This window comes from Anthonomus grandis, chromosome 3 (genome assembly GCF_022605725.1).
Source record: "Anthonomus grandis grandis chromosome 3, icAntGran1.3, whole genome shotgun sequence".
Classification (NCBI taxonomy): Eukaryota; Metazoa; Arthropoda; class Insecta; order Coleoptera; family Curculionidae; genus Anthonomus; species Anthonomus grandis.
The window spans coordinates 4,473,609-4,494,869 of NC_065548.1; the positions used below are offsets into that span (position 1 = coordinate 4,473,609).

The window sequence follows — 21,261 nt, forward strand, 5'->3', positions numbered from 1 at the left end:
AAACAAAATTTTGTTTTAGCCGCATTAATGCTCAAGTTATTATCACACAACCATCTATATATATTATTTAAATCAAAATTTAGATCGTCTTGCATTTTATTTACATCTTTGCCCACAACATACAGCATAGTGTCATCCGCAAATAATACTGAATTACTTCTACTCATTACCTTAACAATATCATTTATATACATAAGGAACAAAATTGGGCCCAACACAGTGCCTTGAGGAACACCATGAACAATTTCTTTTGCGAGAGACAAATTATTTTTAAACTTGACCACTTGCTTTCTGTTATGTAAATACGACTTAAACCAATTTAGAACCGTACCTCTTATACCCATTTTTTCCATTTTAAGAAGTAAAATATTTCGATTTACTGTCTCAAAGGCTCTTCTAAAATCCAAGAAAATTGCTAAAACAAAATTTCCCTTATCTATTTCTCTATTAAAATTATCACAGATGTTAACTATCACAGATTCGCAAGAATGTTGAGGTCGAAACCCTGACTGATTTTTTGTTAAAATTTTATTATTATCGCAATAAGTTTGTAGTTGGGTTTTTACAGTTAGCTCTAGAAGTTTTTCGTAAACTGGTACAGTATTTATAGGCCTAAATTCACTTGCCTGCTTTGTGTTTGAAAATTATTCGTTAAAAAATTACAGGGTGTCAAAATTCTAATTAAAAAAAATCAATTTTTTTTATTTTTCTTAAACCACTTTAAATATTTTAATGAAATTTGGCACGACAGTTAATCAAGACGCATCTTTTTGTGCAAAAATTATTAATTTTATTCACCAGTGACGTGTGTGCGGGCCGACCTTCATACAATTTTAATTAAAAAAATTATGCGCCACTGTTTTTTTTTATTATAATATAAATATGAAAATACTAAATTTAATTAAAGACTAAATTATTCTGTTGGGTTCTAAAAAAGACACAAGAATCTGGATTCCGAAATTCAAATAAATAATGAATGCCGGCAAGAAGGCAATGCATGCATAAAACAAAAGACGGTTTGTTTGTATTTTATCATGACAGTTAATTATTTAAGTAAGTCAAATTATTGCGTTGGTTAACTTATTAATTTTGCTATTGTTAACAGTGTTGTTAAAAGTATTGTGAAAAATGCGTTTTTCAAGTAATGAATACGCTGATATTCATTTTTGTGATGGAAATGCGGAAGCGGCAGTTCGTGAATATCGAAGACGGTATCCAAATAGAAGAATTCCAGATGCTCGCGTGTTCATTAGAACACATCAAAATTTTAGGAACTTTAATCTACGTGGTAATAATGAACAATACCGAAACCAGAGAAATAATAATGAAAATCGTGTACCGCGCACTTTTGATAATAATCCAAGGCTGAGCTCTCGCAAGGCAGCTCAACAACTACAAATTCCTAAATCTCAAATATTGCGAACCTTACACGCTGACCACAGGCATGCATATCATCTACAGCCAGTTCAGGGTTTACACCCTGGTGATGCTGAAAAAAAGTAAGATTTTGTCAACAGAGGAAAATCCCGACTTTTTACATAAGATACTTTGGACGGATGAGTCTTGTTTTACAAGACGCGGAGTGATAAATTTTCATAACATTCATGTTTGGGCACAACAGAATCCTCATGCAATTCGGCCAAGATCTGAGAGAAGAAAAATGTTTGTGGTCCGCATTTCCTACCACCAAGGCTAAACTCACAACTATTTCTGGAGTTTTTAAATAATAGTCTGCCGGACTACATTGAGGATTTACCCATTAATTTGAGACATGAAAGTTGGATACAACTGGATGGAGCCCCCCCACATTTTGGAATAGGTGCAAGAAACTGGCTTAATAAATTACCCTCGAAGGTGGATTGGCCCCGGCTAGGGAGGAATGATATTAATGATCAAAATGGTATTGTTCCAATACCCTGGCCACCCAGGTCACCGGATCTTAATCCACTAGATTTTTACGTTTGGGGAAACATTAAGGATAAGGTTTACGCTAATCCCGTATTTAACAGAGAGGAATTAATCTTAAGAATTCAGGAAGCATGTAATGACATGCAAAATCAAAATTGTGTGGTACTGGCTGCAATAAACTCCTTAATAACTCGGTGTAGAAAATGTATTGAGGTCGGTGGGCTGCATTTTGAACCACTTCTTTAATTATTAATTATTTTTATTTTATTATTGTTTTTAAACGAATTAAATGTGTTATCTTCTTATGTGTTTTTATAAATCAATTATAATATTTTAATTTATAATTTTTATATATGCATTTTTACTCGCAAACGGTGTGTCGTACGACAAAAAGTAAAGAGATGTTTTTTATTTTAAATTAAACAAGAATTTCATAAAAAAAAGAAATTAAAAAAAAAACAGTGGCGCATCATTTTTTTAATTAAAATTGTATGAGGATCGGCCCGCACACACGCCACTGGTAAATAAAATTAATAATTTTTGCACAAGAAGATGCGTCTTGATTAACTGTCTAAACCTGCCAAATTTCATTAAAATATCTAAAGTGGTTTAGGAAAAATAAAAAAAATTGATTTTTTTAATTAGAATTTTGACACCCTGTAAATTTTTAACGAATCATTTTTCGAATATTATTTATAATAGCAAACTTATTATTTTTCCTTCAGTTACCTCACTTTAATATGTCAAATGGGAACCCCCATCGTGTGATACATCATACTAAGCAACGTAAAATTCTCTATTCAATGGTACTAAAAAAAATGAAATCAGTAAATGTGTAAGCAAATAGTTAGCGAAAATGTCTAGAAATAATGAATATTTTATTTACGCCAAACTGTCTTCAAATGTTTTGCAAAAATCTTTGCAGTCTTATAACTTTGTATGTGTATTTATTTATTTCACTTATATTTTTTGCGAAAAAAACAAAGTACAAAAAAACACTTCAATACCTTATATTTTTAAGGCGTTTAAAAAGCAGGCGATTTATTATTGTTAAAACTGTCAGTTTGACGCGTGCAAATTTTCAAATTTAGTTAAAATAGTGAGTTAATAAAATGGTGTATACGCTAGCCGAAAGAATAGAAATAATTTTCCTTTATGGAGTTCAAGATCGGTGTGCTCGCAGAACCGTGCAATCGAATGGCCTGCGCGGTCTCCGGACCTAAATCCACTAGACTTTTTTCTTTGTGGCTACTTAAAAAGCAAAGTTTTTAAAACCCCACCTGAGAGTATTGAGAATTTAAAAAATAGAATATTTCAAGAATGCAGAGAAATTAGCGGGCAGACCCTTGCCAATGTTCGTAAGGAGTTTGAAAATAGGCTTTTTTATTGTCTTGCTAATAACGGCGCGCATTTTGAACATTTAATAAAATAAATTTGTTAAACTAATTAAATTTGTTTTTCTACCCTACCGAATTACACTTTAATTGCTCCTTGGTCAATCAATTTAATTTTTTTTACAACCATTGATAGCATAATGGGGTAGCCATTTGACATGCCAAAGTTTGGCGTAAATAAAATATTCATTATTTCTAGACATTTGCTTACACATTTACCGATTTTATTTTTTTTGGTACCGTTGAATAGAGAATTTTACGCTCCTTACTATGATGTATCACACGATGGGGGTTCCCATTTGACATATTAAAGTGAGGTAAGCTGGACGTGAGGAGGTAATTGGCAGAACTTCAAAAAATGCATAGTTAAACGTCCCCCTGTATATCTAATTTGATGTGTTTTTTTTTTTTTTAAGGAAGTTATTAAGGGTGGATCGTTTTGAAATGAAAGCACTGTATATTATGCTACATAGTATAGCATATAGCATATATGGGATATCAGGGTTATTTTAAAACTCATTTAAGGTATAGTCATCGAATTTAAAAACTTGTTATGTAAATCCCTTGTCAATTTTTTGTTTGAAATGCCGACATTTTCTCCCTTTTGTGAACAAAATTGTATATTATATACGTATATTCTCACCTCAAAATTTTCTTAAAGGACTTTTCTCTTAGGAAATTATTTTCTGGAAAAAAATATTTTTCATTAACCCTACCCTTAACCCCCCCACCCACCCCATACAACTTACCAGTAAAAAATTCTTTTCAAAAGTCAGGTCTTCCAAAATAATATGCATAAATAACAGCTGCTTTCATCATTATTATCCAATACAATACCACAGTTTGTTTATTTAAATTTGATATAATTATATATTTGTATAATATTAAATATTTAGTACAAAAACAATGCTGCTAGATTAGATCTTATGAACGAAAAACAGTGATTTTTTAAAAGAATTTTTTACTGGACAAATGTTTGCGGTGGGTGGGGGGGTAAGGGTTGTTTTGATAAAAAAGGATATTTCTGTAGAAAATATATATGCAATATTTAAATTAATAACACTGTTTATTTATATTTGATAAATTTGACTGATTTGATTTTCCTTGCTTTCAAAAAATAAAATAGGATTTTTTCACGTTTTCCTTAAAAATCTAAAGGTTATGTGAGAGAAGTATAGACAAAAAAACTATAGATTTTTGATGACTTATAATTTTCCTTAACAGCTATTTTTTCTTAGGCATTTATTTTCTGCAAAAAAACTATTTTTCATTAACCGTACCCTTACCCCCCCACCCACCCCACATAATTTATCAGTAAGAAATTGTTTTCAAAAATTTTTGTTTTCCAAAATAATACGTATGAATAATAGCTGGTTACGTCATTACGAACTAATCTAATAACACAATTTGTTTATTCAAATATGATATAATTAAATATCTGTATATTAAAAAATATTTAACAAAAACAGTGCTATTACATTGGATATTATCGACGAAAAAAGTGATTTTTGTCTAGTAATTGAGTTTAAAAACGAAATATGTAAATCCTATGTCAATTTTGTTAAATGCCGAAAGTTTCTTCCTTTTCTAAACAGAATCGTATATGATATACGTATATTCTTGCAAGTTAATAAATATACCTTGGCTATATACGGTTGAAAAATATACCAAAACCAACAATTTACTACAACTATAAAGAAAATACATATAAAAATAATTATTAAATATAGTAAAACGGTCCAAAAGCTGAGTTAATAAGTCTTTAATTTTTTTAAATATCTTTTTTGTTCTTGAATTAATGTAGAGAGTTTCTTTGTTTTTTCAAGATTTATTACATTTAAATCTAATGTAGGCATTAGGCAAGTTGAATATTTTTTTTTTTATCATAAAAGAGAAAATTTAAATTTAGTTTTGTATCGTAATTAAGTTTGACTTGATTTCTAGGTTCTTAAGATTAAGGACTTAATTTGGATATTGCATTCACGAGTAGCTTCTACTAAGTAAGAACCATAAAGCAATACGTTGTCTTTGGAATTTGGACAGTGGAACAATTAATTGGACTGGAACAGATATTACCCATTATAAACTTAACATCTTGAAGTTCTATGCAGAAAGGGCGACACTTTTTAGTATTTTGTTGATATTTAATTAGCACAAGGAGAGTCTTTGCTAACATAAGCAGCATGAGTATCTACATAAATACTTATAGGATTAAAGCTCAATAACACTACCCCCAGAACATTAATGTTTGGGCTGGGATATCGGGAGATGGTATTTTCTCAGCTCAATATTTATATCAGGAAATTTAAATGTCTATACTGAAATGCTACAAAGGTCTATCGAAGCACTAATAGTGCGGGAATTAGAAAATCACAGGGACGACATATACGGAAATTGTGGCTTGGAAGAAGAGGTCCTAATCAATGGTCACCTAACACCTCTTAACTTTTTGAACCTTAATTACCAAATTATCACTATCGCCCTGTATAATTATTGTATGCCTTTTAAATATTTGTCCAATCACGGTGTACTTCTACCATCGAAAAAATGCCCGAAATGCTTGCAACAGTGTACTTTAACTAAAGATTTATTTTGGAGATGCCAGCGTAGTCAAGTTAACAAAGGGTATAAAAAAATAAAAATTCTTAAATGTAATTTAAAAAAAAAGTATCAGAGATAGGACATTTCTTGATAAATCGCATTTGTCCATTTATGATATCACTCAATTTGCAGCCTACACTTTTGACATTAATCCTCCAAAGCATGATTTTTTAATGAATGAATTTGACTTGTCGGATAAATTGTATTGTATTACTCCTCTTGTTTATCGATATTGCTAATTATCTAAAGTAACTTCACCATCTCAAATTACCGATCCCAATTCGCTTTTTGCTTAACTATAAATTTTTGATTTTTGAATTTTAGGCAATTAAGTCATGAATTTATCACAAATTTTTAATAATTTATAAGCCCTAATATATACTACTTTTATTAAATAACTTTGGCTAGTTAAATCATAAAAATATTACTTTTATCAGATAATTGGCCAGTTCGATTTTCTCCATTTTATTGTAGATTATTTAAAAAGTCTTATTATTTTTAGGACTAAGTAATATTTCCTTTTTTTAGTTGTTATAGGAAATTTTTTTTTATATTTTTTTATTTATTTTTTTATTTTTTTTTTGATGTAAAAAATATTCCATAAATACTTTTCAATGAATGTAAATTTATTTTTTAATATTTTCTAACTTTAACCAATTTAACAATTTAAATAGAGATGTTGAATTATTATAAAATACCTCGCAGCGTATTATTTAAAATATTTTATCAGTAGGGTAATTTATTTTCTAAAATATTATTGAACTGTTCACTAATAGAAACAAACAGGGTTAGCCTCTTATATGAAACCAAAAAGGGAATTTTTGTACAATTTTAAAAAGCAACAATCATAAAATTATTTAAATAAAATATTGCTCTAACAATTAAATACTACTTGCACATCAAAGATGCACTATAAGAGTAATTTGTGAATATTATAGACAGTAAAGGTAAAATTCAAGTCAGTCAAGCCCTGATTCGTTTTATTTATTTTTTTAATTAATTTCTAATTTTACTTAGCTCTTAGGTTAATCTATTTAATGCCTAATTTAGTATTACTCTATTTACTTGTAATAATTTAGTTATTTTTGTATATAAAATTCCCGGTATACCATACGCGTTTCTTGGTAAAGTACTAGTACTTCTTTATTGTTGAGCATTTTTTTCAAAAAAATCTTGCTCTTTTGTAGTAATTTAAACTGGTCATATTTAGTCGAATATATTTTTTTAACTTCATGCATTATTTATTTATATCTTTCAATTTTAACTAATTTCACTATAAAAGTAATTATCTTAAAATTCCAGGCAGTTGAAAATTGAATTGGTTAATTTTTTTATAATTTAAAAAATCCCCAATATTAAATTTGTAAGCAGCTTGTTACATCATAAATTTACTTTTGACCTACATCCGTCTCTCAATCTCAGATATAGGAAATATTTAACTCAACCGACAGTTTTGATATGTAATCTGAAAAGCGACGTTGAGAAAAACATAAATATATAATTTTTTACAATCTTTTATAGTACTTCAGAGTGACACGACAGTTTTTTAAATATTTTTTTCACTTTTTTCCTATATAATCATTTTATTCATAAATTATTCCTTGAATCTTTTAGAAAACATATTTCTCTGGTATAGTTGACCCAATATTATAGAGAAAATATAATTTTATGAAATTTAAATCTCATGATTTTTATGCCTAAAATATTTTACCCCTAAGTATTTAATAAAATATTCTCATTTTATATGAAATTTCTTATTCCATTCATTCACTTTTAATTGTATAGCAGCTTAATGACAAACCTATGATCGATTAGAGTATATTACAAAATTATAACTCAAATACGTCGATTTTTACCAAATAAACCTAATCTGAGGCCTAAGCTCCCCCCCTGTGAACTTCGATAAATCTCGATACAAGATGAAAAAAAAGATTTTCTTCTGTTTATTTATTTCCCGCAGACTTCTCGGTCAGCTCGTAAAATACGAAAAATTCCTTATGTAAACAGTACAATATTTTATTTCAGTGAAATAACAAAAAACACCGTAGGAATAACAGCGTGTTAACGTATCATACCAGCATTTATTTAATTTGGAAATAATTGATTTATGTACATATACATGCAAGTGTATTGTTTATACTTTTTTATGTGTTTAAGACAAATTGTGTATATAAAAGTAAAGTTTTTTTTTAAATTTTCACAAGAAGAAAACTAATCTATTAGGCATGGGTATAAATGGTGTCAAAAATTACCTCCAACTTAAAAACTCCAATTTCCTCAACAAAAAACGCACATACACCACAAATTAAAAAAAACTATAAAGTCGAGTTCTTCCTATGTGAACAAACTCACTTTTTTTTATCCGAAAAAATTACATCGGGACAACGACTTTACTCGCCGTATAATTTTTAGATTTTCAAGTATAGTGATCGCGTCTTCTCGCACCACACTCATCCACAAAATTTTATTTATAGAATGATATTTTGTTTTATTTGCTGTTATTGCTTCAGGAATGATTGATTCTGTGCGATAAACACTATTAATTACGATATTTTTCACGGCGATATTTTTGGCATGACTATTGATTTAAATGAATAAGTTTGTTCGGTATAGGAAATGACGCTGGGATGGGATCAAAGTTTGTTTTTTAAGTCCGATTGTGTATTAAGCTTTTAGTTAATAGAAGTTTATTTTAGCAGAATTGAAAACTTTAACAAAGCATTTATTAAGAATAAGTATGAGTATACAGGGTGTGTATACTCTAAATTATTCGAAATTTATAAAATAAAAAGAAAATTTGCCTATATTATGATTTACAATAACTCGTACAGAGTGTACTATTTTTTTTTTTAAGAAACATAGCTAAGAACCACCTTGCATATTACATTTTATTTAGTTACCATTTTTTTTAGATAAATAGTCAAAGAATACAGGATGTTGCTCAAATTATAGCGTAAAATAAATATATGTTATTTTAATTGTTATTATTTACTTCGTTTAATTCTTTAAAATATATTTGAGAATTCATGTTCCTAATCTATCTGTATACAGCGCATCAAATCAAGCACAATCTAGCTCAAACTTTGGACAAATTATGAGAATGTCGCTGAAATATCGACAGGACGGATATTAACACAAGATTGAGGCTTGTAAAGAGTTACTTTGGCAAAGATTTCATGAATATAAAATGTCTAAGAATGCAAAAATTGCAGAACACATTACTGTTTACTGTTATAAATTCTATTACTGTTGTAAATTCAACTGTTCATCTTTTAGTTAGATAATTAAAAGATTAACAGTGTGTCTTTAAGATTTTGTTATTTTCATACTGCTGAAGACTCTGAGTAGCATGGATCAACAAACGTTTGAAAGTTTGACTACCAAAAGAAGATGAGTGATGGATCGAAATAGCTTGACTTGCTTTACAGGTAAAAGCTTTACAAAGTAAGCTTGAAGTTTGCCATATAAAGCTCAGGATTTAAAGAAGAATACTTTCTTTAAATATTGTAAATATAATAATTGAATTCGAAGAATTCAATGATGAAGAATGCAGAAAATATGTAGCATTCCGGAGAAAGAAATAAAATTACAGAAATAGTAATTTAACAACAAAGTCAGCGTATGTATATGATATTGCTTTTGTCTATCTTTGTGAAAAAAAAAGAAAGGCTCCAATGTGAATAAATCTTAGTGGATATGCAAGCATAGTATACATGACTGGAGAAAAATATCGGTTTACAAAATCTTTAACTAAACCTATGTTGTGTATAAAGTTGTGTATGTAGTAGAAGATATTTGATGGTACTGTCAATCATTTGCAGTCATAGTTATGTTATATTTTGTTCAGATAGTCACTTGCTTTATTATATTTTATTTTTAATTTGATTGCTTCAAAGTATTAAGCCGTTTTGACGTTTTTAAGCCCTTGAAGCCACTTGAACTGGAAATGTGAAATTTAGCAAAATATTGCATTATTCGTTATTTAAAGCGATCAGGATCATTAATTTTCAAGAAAAAAGTTACTTTAATGATAAAGAATACAACCTGTAGGCCATGCTGTATTAGACGTTTTTGTAGTAGGTCTCAACATGCTTGGACAGCAGATTGAACGAAACTACCTGTTGGTCCTCATTCTATAATCTGCATTTTCAAATGTGTAGTTGTCGCATTATAAAAAAGTTTGCTCGACAGAAAAACACAGGCACCGCAGATAACAGTGAAATTTATTTTAAAATTCACTCTCTTAATGCATCTGTACAGGGTGTTTCAGAACTATGGGATCAAAGTTCTAAGGGTTGTTCAGTGCAATAGTACAATCCATTTGAGTATAGGAACCCATGTCCGGAAATGTGTCACTACGCCACTACGGCCCTAAGATGCGTTTAAATTTAGAAAAAATATTAATTACCCAAATAGGATCTGATGCATTTATTTTTACCTTTTAAATATGATACCATCGCAACAATTGTTCAAAATGTATTCTTCCAACCTCAATACACCGATTTAAACGCCGCACATGATTTCGGCGGACTACACTAAAAATTTGATCCTCGTTTTGAATGATTTCAAATGCTGCTGTTATTCGTCCAATTAAGTCTAGCTCTGATTCTACTGGAGTTTCGTTGAGTAAAGACTTTACATGTCCCTATAAGAAAAAATCGAGCAACGTTAAATCGGGTGACCTAGGAGGCCAAGAAACTGCTCCACCTCTGGCAATCTTACTTGTACAGCAAAGTGAGCTGGCGCTCCATCATGCTGAAACCGTATTTGCTGTCTAACGTTTAGTCGAACATTTTCAAGGAGTTCTGGGAGAACTTTCTCCAAGAAACGCAGATAAATAGGTCCTGTTAACCGTTCCGGTAGAAGGTATGGCCCAATTAAATAATCATCAACAATGCCTGCCCATACGTTGACAGACCAACGATTCTGATGTTTTCTTGGAAAAATTGCATAAGGATTTTCTTCGTCCCAAACACGGCTATTCCTACTATTAAAAATTTCGTCTCTCGTCATCGGTCCACAAAACATATCGTAAAATATTTGGTTGTGCAATGATGTGATCGAGAAGCCATCGACAAAATTGAACTCTAGGATGATAATCGGCTGCAGTCATACCTTGAACTTTCTGGAAGTGGTAAGGATGGGGTTGTTGCTCGTGTAGTACCCACCAGACGTACTCGTATTCATATTCTTAGCGACGTCACGTGTGCTATTTGATGGTTCATCGGCAACTCGCTGAAGCACCTCTTCTTCAAATGCGACCTTTCTTACGGTTCGAGCAAGTATCATGCATCTTGGTCTTATACATGCCTGTCTCAGCGAGCCGCCGATGAACCGCAATAAACTTTTTGTATCCAGGATGCTGCCGTTCGGGATAACGTTCATGATACAACCGCGATGCTGCTCGCGCATTGCAGTTTGTTGCTCCGTATGCCAAATGCATATACGCCAATTCTTGATTGGTAAAGTTTTCCATTAGCAATAAATGTTTAAAAATTGTAAGCTATAAACTTTTTAAACATGACATTGATAAGCGTTGATTTTAAACAATGGTTGTTATGGTATCATGTACAAAAGGTAAAAATAAATGCAGCAAATCCTATTTAGGTAATTAATGTTTTTTATAAATTTTAACGCGTCTTAGGGCCGTAGTGGCATAGTGACGCATTTCCGGATGTGGGTTCCTATACTCAAATGGATTCTTCTGTTGCACTGAACAACCCCCAGAAGTTTGATCCCATAGTTCTGAAACACCCTGTATATATCGTATCAAATCAAATATAATCAAGATCAAACACTTCATAAATTATGAGAATGCTGCAGAAATGTAGTCAAAGTGATTTACTTTGGTGTTCTATATTTGAAAATTTATAGATTTACTAGAAAAGCAGTTTTTACAAATGATTTGGGGCCTTAAGCGCTCTTTGGCACACATTTTAAGTTTGTTTCATGTTCCAATTTTTCTCGAAAACTACGAGGACAATAAGTATTTCTGTTTTTGTATGTACACTTCAGAAGACATCCAAGTAGTCACTTATTATATGCTAGATATTTTCGTAATTAGCATAAATTTTCAATTTGATTCCTTCGAAGTATTAAGCCGTTATGACGCTTTTTAGCCCTTGAAGCCACTTAAAATTTTAAAATTAAACAGAACGAGCCATTACTCGTTATTTAGAGCGATTAGAACCATGAATTCTTCAGGAAAAAAATTGTGTTGGCGACAAAATTACGAGCTGTAAGGTAGGTTGTTTTATAGGTTTTTTTGATAGGTCTCTATATACCCAGGAAAGCATGCAACTTGTTTCATGACCTGAAATAATTACTGTATTAAAATGCGAACAGAAAATGTTAAATTGTTGACAGCGGAACTTAGTCGAGCCTCTACGAAGGCTATAACAGCCAAAAAGTAAGGCTCCAAGCATTTATTGAGGTCTACAATTGATAAAGAAGTCTGATGGATTCAGGCTTGCCTGGCTGCCTGGCCTTTCAGGTTGTAAATGGAAAGCGGTCTTCCTTCCTAGGCTAGGATCAAACTAGTTGAGAATTCAGTTTCTTTGTCTATCTGTAAATAACTTATTAAATATAATACAGTCAAGATCCAATACAACACTTGATAAATTGTGAGAATGTCACTTGGATATACTCGTAATGCTGAAATGTGGTCAAGGTTGATCATAATACACTAACAGATATCTAAGGGGTTCTTAGAGAATTACTTTGGCGTTTAAATATTTTTTGGAAAATCTATAGGTCTATTAAAAAAACAGTTTTTCCAAATGTTGTGGGAGTTTGAAAGTGCTATTTTCTGGTACATAATTAAGGTTTGTAAATTATTGAAAACTATGAGGAATATTTGTATTTTTATTTTTCGATTTGTTTCTATATGTAATTGCTTAAAATAAAGCTGCAATGTCTTCTTCTAGCAAATTGCTCAGTAAAGAAGTTATAAAGAATGTTTGAAAGACGGTCTAGGTTTTGAGCCTTTGAAACACTAATTTTTTTGAAATATGGAAAATAATTAAAGAAGAGAGAAAACCATTTTACTTTATACCACGATTTAGAGAACCAGAAAAACTCCTTTAATTATTTGCCCATTTTTTTCTAAAAACGACGAAAATGAGTATTTCTATTTTTGTACCTCTGTGTATGAACATCCCAAATAAAGCTCTGTTACTATTACTCGAATAAACAGCAGCTCCACAAGAATTCCAGATAGTCACTGAGAGGAGGATACTAATGACCACGTTATTTGAGAGTGCCCAGTACTGACGCATCTAGATTAAAATAGCTTTAATTTAAATTAAAGTTGTTCAGGTTTAAGTGAATCAATTTATCCAGCGACATGCGTTAAATTTAAATGGAATCTTTACGGTGCCTGCCGATAATCTTTTCCGTCGTTTTAAAAATCAAGGAGGTTAGACGAGACTTTGATTTCTTTTGTAGTCATTTTTCACCTTTTGGTCATCAGTATTTAATTTATAAACACCACTTTATCTCAAGTTTTTTGGGATCTAGCTCAGTGTATAAGACTCTTTTATATGTGTGAAGGTAGGTATTCTTTTCCTTGTTCTAACAAAGCCAGGAAGTTTCCATCTACTTTCGGGACTAATAGAGCTTAAAAGTTATTTTCGCCAATTTTTTTAACCATTTTTGTGAATCGCATAGCGATTATAGTGTGTTGGTTGTCTTCTTGTGTCAGCTCTTTATTGATAATTACACTTTATCCAGGAAAGTCTCGAATAAATTCATGGCTGCGAGAAATCGAAGAAGAGATGGATGCTCTTAATTCTAACAATAGATGGGATGTAGTAATGTTACCTGATGGTGCCAAAAGTATAGACAATAATAAGTGTTTCAAATTAAAAAAATTTGATGTACAGACTACATTTTATTATGGTGATCTAATTGAGTGTCTGTTTATGAAAAAACCTGTTAAACTCGAGAAAAAAAGGTTCCAGAATTAATAATTTTAAGTTTAGATAATTGAAAATTGATCAATGTGTTTTTGTTACTAATTTTGCAAATACTGAAATTTGTATCTATTTATGCTGACTATGGACTAGTAATGTCAAATTCGGAAAGTGCTAACTTTTTAAGTAGAAGACTGTCTATTTGGTTCGACGTCTAATAAAACCTTTTATTTGATCACTGAGTAGTTTTATTTAAGAATCATGTTTAAACAAGTAATATTTTATGCAGCTGATGAAAATTTGCAACTGATGAAAATTAGCAGCAAATAGTTCTGGTATATTTAAGAATTCAGTTCCGCAATCTATCTATAGATTATCTATGAAGTGTACAGGTTTATACTTCAGTCTAGTCATGGTTGCTTAAAAATGGATGGATGTTTAAAAGTTTTAATCTTTGGATAAGATTAATACAAGGTGTTATAAATTTCATTAATTTTATTATAAAATGGGCATTTTTTTACTGTTTTAGTGCATTTTTCTAAAGTACTTGACTACCTAATCATATTGTGTGAATATTTTATTTTATTTGCTTCATCCACTGATTTTTATCCTTAAAAGAATAAAATGCATAAGAAAAATAATAAAAGGAAAATTAAAAAAAAAACATTTTTTTAACAAGCTATTTATTAAATAAAAATTATTTTAATACTAATGAGCTTTTAACATTTTTAAAATATAAATAAGAGATTTCAATAATACTTTGACAAACCTACGGTAAAACAGTCTTTTTTTCCTTAAAAATGTAGTAACACAATGACAACTAATAATAAATAACCTATAACATATAAATAAATAAAAAACAATAAAAATAAACAATAAATAACACAACAGTCTTAAATTGCAGTAATAAATAAGTGAACAAATCTATAGATAGATAGACATAAAAAAGGGACAAAAAACAACAATTTGTTTTTAGCAACTAAACTTGGGCTTCAGCTTACAAACGCAAGAAGAGTTGTACTGAAAAACTGACCTTTCAATCGCTTTAGTATTGCTATTGTAGGTTATTAAATAAATGTGTTGATGCTGCTGTTCACAGGATCCGGTATAGCAAGTTTTTCCCACCAAGTGGTTGTCCTTAAGGCATATTTTCGATCTAAAACACAAATGTAATATTTAAGAACTCACTTTCCCAATCCTTTTGCATAATATATAAGAGAGTATACAGGTTGTGTAAACACTATACTAGACCCATATAAATTATTGTTCTGAGGCTTATCTATTGGTAAAAAAATTGTGTACTCATTACACTAGTGTATTATTATTATTATGGAAAACCACCTTGTATAATTTTTGTAGTTATAATTCATTTGAGACAATATTTAAAATATATAGGGTTTCCTAAATTATTATCCAAAAAAAACCATTTATATCGCTTTGAAATATTATGGTTTATTTAAAAATTCAACGTCCCAATCTATCTGTATACATCTTATCAAATTTACTTAATAAGGAAATAAAATATCAGCCCGTATATTTCATGCGTTCTTAAGTAATAAGTAAAAGTATTCATGGTATTTATTGAATTATGAACGAAAAAATACATATTTACATAGATATGACATGAAGTGTGAACAAAAATTAAATAATTCATATAAATTTAACGTAATTTAAAATACAACCAAAATTTTATAAAAATATAATAATTTTATAAAAAAATGGTCAAAAAAATTTTTTTTCACTTTTTTTATAAAACACATAAGACAATACACAAGGTGTATAAGCTTCAAAATGCAAGAAAAAATTATGACATCAGTGTTTTTTGTGAGGTAGTATTTTTAACCCGGAAACCATTTAATTATTTTAAATACTATATTTTTCAGTTAATATTTATTACATAATTTTTTTTTTCTTAATTATGTTTAAAAAATACTATCTAATTTAATTGCGACTTGAAATAAACACATAAACGAATCCCGCGTATTTGAACATTCATGACCACCATCACTCTGTAGATTAATTATGAAGTATATCATATTCATGCATATCATGTTCACGTACTTTTCATAACTGAATATTATGATTTTTCTGACTCTTTTAATGCCTTTTCTAAGCCTTCAACTGTAATACTTAACCAATATATTACCCCATGCTTTTTCTACGAAATTTTCAGCCAAACTAGTTAAATAATAATAAATATACAAGCGTTTTTATTTATTAATAAGTCTTTTATTCATACCTGGTGCTATCCCTCAAACACGTTTCAGTAACAACTAGCTGATAGTAAGGTCCATGATTAACAACTATAAAATCCTTATTATCCATAGTCTTGACGTTAGTGGGCGTTTCATAGTACACATCCGAGTTACACTCGCCATTGTCCATGGAGGTACTACTGGCATCTCTTTTTCTTCTTACTATAGAACAACCCAGGGTTAGTTTTAGCTTTTATATAACTTATAAGAAACTCACCTGGGATCGCGTTGCTTTGGTTTAAAAGCGGCAAAAACTGTTTGTACTTTTTTAGTGCTTTTTCGATGGCTTTGGTGGGGTACGATGTGTGCAATGCCCCATTACGGTCTGTCATTTCTTTAATTAGGGGGGCAGGATTAGAAGCTTAAATAATGATTTTTATATTAAAGGAATTGCATTAAAAATAAGTTTTCGGGTATTTACCTATTTGTGAGTTATGTTCGGTGCTCTTAAGTCGGATGTAACTTGCGTCAATAACTAGGGGAACCTGGAAGAAAAATTTAATTTAATCAATACTACTTTATTTTATTAATTGAGTCATAAGTAAATAAAGAGTATGTGATAATAATGTAAATGTTAAAAATAATTCGGAGAGGTTAAGTTAGATTTGAGGTCTAATAAGCCTCGTTTAAGCAGATTCTAAAAATATAATGAGAAATATGTATAACTAAGAAAAATTAGCAGTTCAAGTTGGGTTTTATGTCTGATTTAAGTAATTTCTACAATTAATTAATACCAAAATATTCTGTTGGATTTTATAATCCCATTAAAGTGAATTCCCAATAAATGCTTAAAAATTTAAATAACATCTAACAAGCCTTTAAATTTTACTTGACCTAATATAAACCTCCTGTTTACAGGTAATTTATAAAAATAGTTAAAAGTTGAATTTACTATAAATTTGATATCTGATATGCCTCATTAAATATGTTAATAATTTTACATATTTTGAGCGTTTGTATGAAGATCTACGTATGTTTTTAATTAAACCAATTAAAATGAATTAATAAATTTTGCAAATGGTTTGACTGAACTTCAATAAATTTGTATGGCTGGTAATTTATTATATTGGATGTCTGTTTGATTTTTTAATTACATTTGAAAAAAAAAATAATTTAATTGGATTTATGATAGGAATTTGCTTAACTGATTAATAGCCTGATATTTAGTAAGCATCAATAAAGTTATAAGTAAAAAGAGGTAGAAATCCTGAATCACTAACTCATCATATATCATCATTTTATAGGCCATTTAATAGGCTTTAAGTGGATATAAAACACTTTAAAAAGTATAAAAGTTCCTTTAAGTAAAAAGAGGTAGAAGTCCCAAAGGTCCGATTTCTTAATCAGGAACTTTTATAAGAAAAATATTTTCATATTTTGTATTTGTATTTGCATATTTTGTATCATATTTTGTAACTAAATAGCTACAAACTCCCATATTTGCCAAAAAATAATAAAATCTATCAATAATAGTTGAAACATTAATAGAACTAAGATATGATAAGTATCGTATATGTCCCTAGTTAGATATTATATAATTTAATTAGACATGATTGATTTAATTGATATGATTTAATTAGATTCAGGTGGGATCGGATATCTGATAAGGTTAAATTATCCTATATCCTTGCATATAGTTTGTACATAAATGTAAGTAATTTAACCAAAAATTTATACTTTTAGAAATATTAAAAATAATAAGTTTAAAAATAAAAACCTGAAAGTAAATTTCTGTAAAAATAAATGATTTATGACCTAATATCTTTTATAGTTTTATTTAATTTTAGAGATTATTCACAAACGATAGTCAAGAAAATTGTTAAAGTTTTCAATTCTTAGAAGATTCTCATTGATTGTCAAAAATATCAAAATTTCTATTAAAGTAAATTTTTGCGAAAAAAAAATTAGTGAGAAGATGTGATTATTAAAAATGTAATAGTAATTTAAAAAAGGGTTAAATTAGTTTGATTAGATAATTGAACAAACCTCATAAGTCTTCCTCAAAAATCTCAATATTAAAAGGACACATTCAAATGTTAATAAAAACTATCCAAAAATCTCTTGTTAATGTATCTTGTAATTTTCTTGTAATAAATTAAATAAATATGAAAACCTACCAGACACAAATAAAAAACCAGGATGAACTCCATATTCGTATAAACAAACAAAAAAATCACAAAATAGTACCCAACTAGGGAATTAACTGCTAAACTGTAAAACCACTGTACTCCACTATTGCACCCACGAATGCTTCCCTTCCAACTTAGTAATAAACAATAAATACCCCATAACTATACCACCTGTTTATATAGTCTAATTTCCGAATACGAACAATTAAAATTCGTGAATCACAAACATATTATACCATAAAAACATAATTCTTCCGTTTTGAAATGATAAAAAACCGCAACATCCATTATTAATTAAGTGGCCACACGACCGGCTCACGCTAGGAGTAACGCTCCGATTTTCAATTGGAAATTCATGTGGGAAATTAATTTAGTTTATGATGAAAAGTGTAAATCTTATAAAACACAGACTTACGACCTTCGAATGGGTGAATAATAAAAGACGGACCACGAATTTAAGAAAAGACGAGTTTTTTTTATTTGGGATATTCCACATAGGTATGTCAAGATTAAGTTGGCACACGACCGTCCGATTTTAAAGAGTGACGCACGCAACAAGTGTTTTTACAAGTGTTTTTTTTTTAATGGGAATTTTCACGATTTTAATGTAAATCAAGAAGCACCATAGATTAGGTAGAGAATAAACGTTGTAAAAAGTTGTGCAATACAAGGCTTTACAATTACTGCATTCATTTCGAATCCATCCTTGCCGGTTGAAATTAAAAATAAATTTGTTTTTCGAAATAGCAGTTTTCAGAGAAGTTAAATCTAAAAATTTTAAATGAACAATAATTTAAAAAATAATATATGAGCAAACAAAAGCATGAATAATTTTTTTTTTATATTTACACGGTTCATTTTTAAAAAAGTACCCACCCTAGGTTTAGGTTCTTTTTTTTGCATTTAATTAAGTATATTTTTTCTTTTTTTTTTATGTCTATTTCATGTCTTTACTTGTCATTTGGATTTATTTGTAATTTGTATTTTAAACATTATTGTAGATTTAAATACTTAAGTAGATTTTGTAGTAAGATTGTACGTTGGTCTTTAGTGTTCAGTAGAGTAGCCCTAGGCTAGACTACGCTCTGTATTACCATGTTACTTTTTTTTTGCCAATAAAAAGACTTCTATTAGTCAAAATTCAAAATTCAAATTCAAATTCAAATTCAAATTCAAATTCAAATTCAAATTCAAATTCAAATTCAAATTCAAATTCAAATTCAAATTCAAATTCAAATTCAAATTCAAATTCAAATTCAAATTCAAATTCAAATTCAAATTCAAATTCAAATTCAAATTCAAATTCAAATTCAAATTCAAATTCAAATTCAAATTCAAATTCAAATTCAAATTCAAATTCAAATTCAAATTCAAATTCAAATTCAAATTCAAATTCAAATTCAAATTCAAATTCAAATTCAAATTCAAATTCAAATTCAAATTCAAATTCAAATTCAAATTCAAATTCAAATTCAAATTCAAATTCAAATTCAAATTCAAATTCAAATTCAAATTCAAATTCAAATTCAAATTCAAATTCAAATTCAAATTCAAATTCAAATTCAAATTCAAATTCAAATTCAAATTCAAATTCAAATTCAAATTCAAATTCAAATTCAAATTCAAATTCAAATTCAAATTCAAATTCAAATTCAAATTCAAATTCAAATTCAAATTCAAATTCAAATTCAAATTCAAATTCAAATTCAAATTCAAATTCAAATTCAAATTCAAATTCAAATTCAAATTCAAATTCAAATTCAAATTCAAATTCAAATTCAAATTCAAATTCAAATTCAAATTCAAATTCAAATTCAAATTCAAATTCAAATTCAAATTCAAATTCAAAAATACTTTATTCAATTAAAAATAAATAAAAACAATATGGTAAAAACGACCTGCATAGCGATTATAAAAAAACAGATAACATATTAAGCACCCTAATGCATATGTTGCACAGACGCGTATATCACAGAAACATACAAAAAAAATTAAAAAATATAAAAGAATCTTCTTTATTTATGTTTTAATTCTGAATTGTTGATTTTTAAACAATTTTTTTGGTACAGTTGAACTAACTATTGTCTTGCGAGGATTTAAAATATTTTTTTAATAATTGCTTGCGGCCATTTATTAATATAATTTTATTTACAATTTATTTAATTTAATAACTATTTTATATAAGCAATTTTCCATAATTTATTATTCCTCTCTGGCATTTCAAATATTCCAGGTTCCTGAAATAAGTCTTTTATGTGGTTCCACCACTTGACATTATATTTCATGTTTTTTAATAATCAAAATATTTATGTATATTATACCAACTATTAATAAGAAGCGAAGATATCTCCAAGTTTAAGATTCTTTCAGGCAATTGAAGGTCATTTACTAAGTTTATTCCAGGCACTTGAAAGTCATTTCTGACTGATTTCTGACCTCTTTTACGCTGTAATAGCACTATTTCATAGGTCTTCCAGGCCATTGAATGGCATTTATAGTTTATTCCAGGCATTTGAAGAGTCCTTATTAAAACCTATTATTAACTATTGTAGCGTAGTTTATAATTCTTGCCTTGATAAGTTTACAGCTTATAGATTGCAAAAATTTCAAAATCCTTATTGCAGATTTATATTAAACCTTAGAAAATATGATAGAGTATTATTTAAAATTAACTTTGTATAGTAAGACTGTAGATAGGCTAAGCATTACTCCGTATTATTTTACATACTTCAAGCATAGTTTTTTGAACAATGCTGTCATTATTTATAACAGGTATAAAGCTTTTGACAAAAAGTAGATTTCACCCAAAAATTCAAAGAATTTTATTTCAATAATCAATTAAATATACGGGTGAACTGGTAGTGTAACCTTGTATTTTTTAATTACTTGAATATTTTATTATGATATATACGTACCATTGGTTGTTTTTAAATTATTTTTCTTTTTGCTCCCATTTTTTTAGGTACAATTTCCAGTGTTATATATTTTTTGTATTTTAGGTTAAGTGGAGTCTATTGCTAAACTTAAGCCTATGTGGCAACGTTTTATACTAATAAATAAA

At 28.9% G+C, this 21,261-nt stretch overlaps 3 protein-coding genes across 7 annotated transcripts in view; 1 reads left to right on the forward strand and 2 right to left on the reverse strand.

Annotated features, from left to right (window-relative positions):
- The window catches only part of LOC126733964 (RYamide receptor), a 150,121-nt gene extending 141,797 nt beyond the window's left edge, over positions 1-8,324 (reverse strand). The window contains exon 1 of the mRNA XM_050437468.1: positions 8,156-8,324. The gene's annotated coding sequence lies outside the window, so the exon portion shown is untranslated. The remainder of the gene's footprint in view (positions 1-8,155) is intronic.
- The window catches only part of LOC126733963 (kynurenine 3-monooxygenase), a 185,151-nt gene that overhangs the window by 150,982 nt on the left and 12,908 nt on the right, over positions 1-21,261 (forward strand). The window lies entirely within an intron of this gene.
- On the reverse strand, positions 14,660-18,340 carry LOC126733966 (uncharacterized). Its single transcript, XM_050437469.1, has 5 exons — positions 18,189-18,340; positions 16,493-16,556; positions 16,289-16,432; positions 16,056-16,233; positions 14,660-14,972 (listed from the first exon to the last, which is right to left on the reverse strand). Exons 1-5 carry the CDS (start codon positions 18,219-18,221, stop codon positions 14,789-14,791), a joined length of 603 nt encoding a protein of 200 aa, XP_050293426.1. The 5' UTR covers positions 18,222-18,340; the 3' UTR covers positions 14,660-14,788.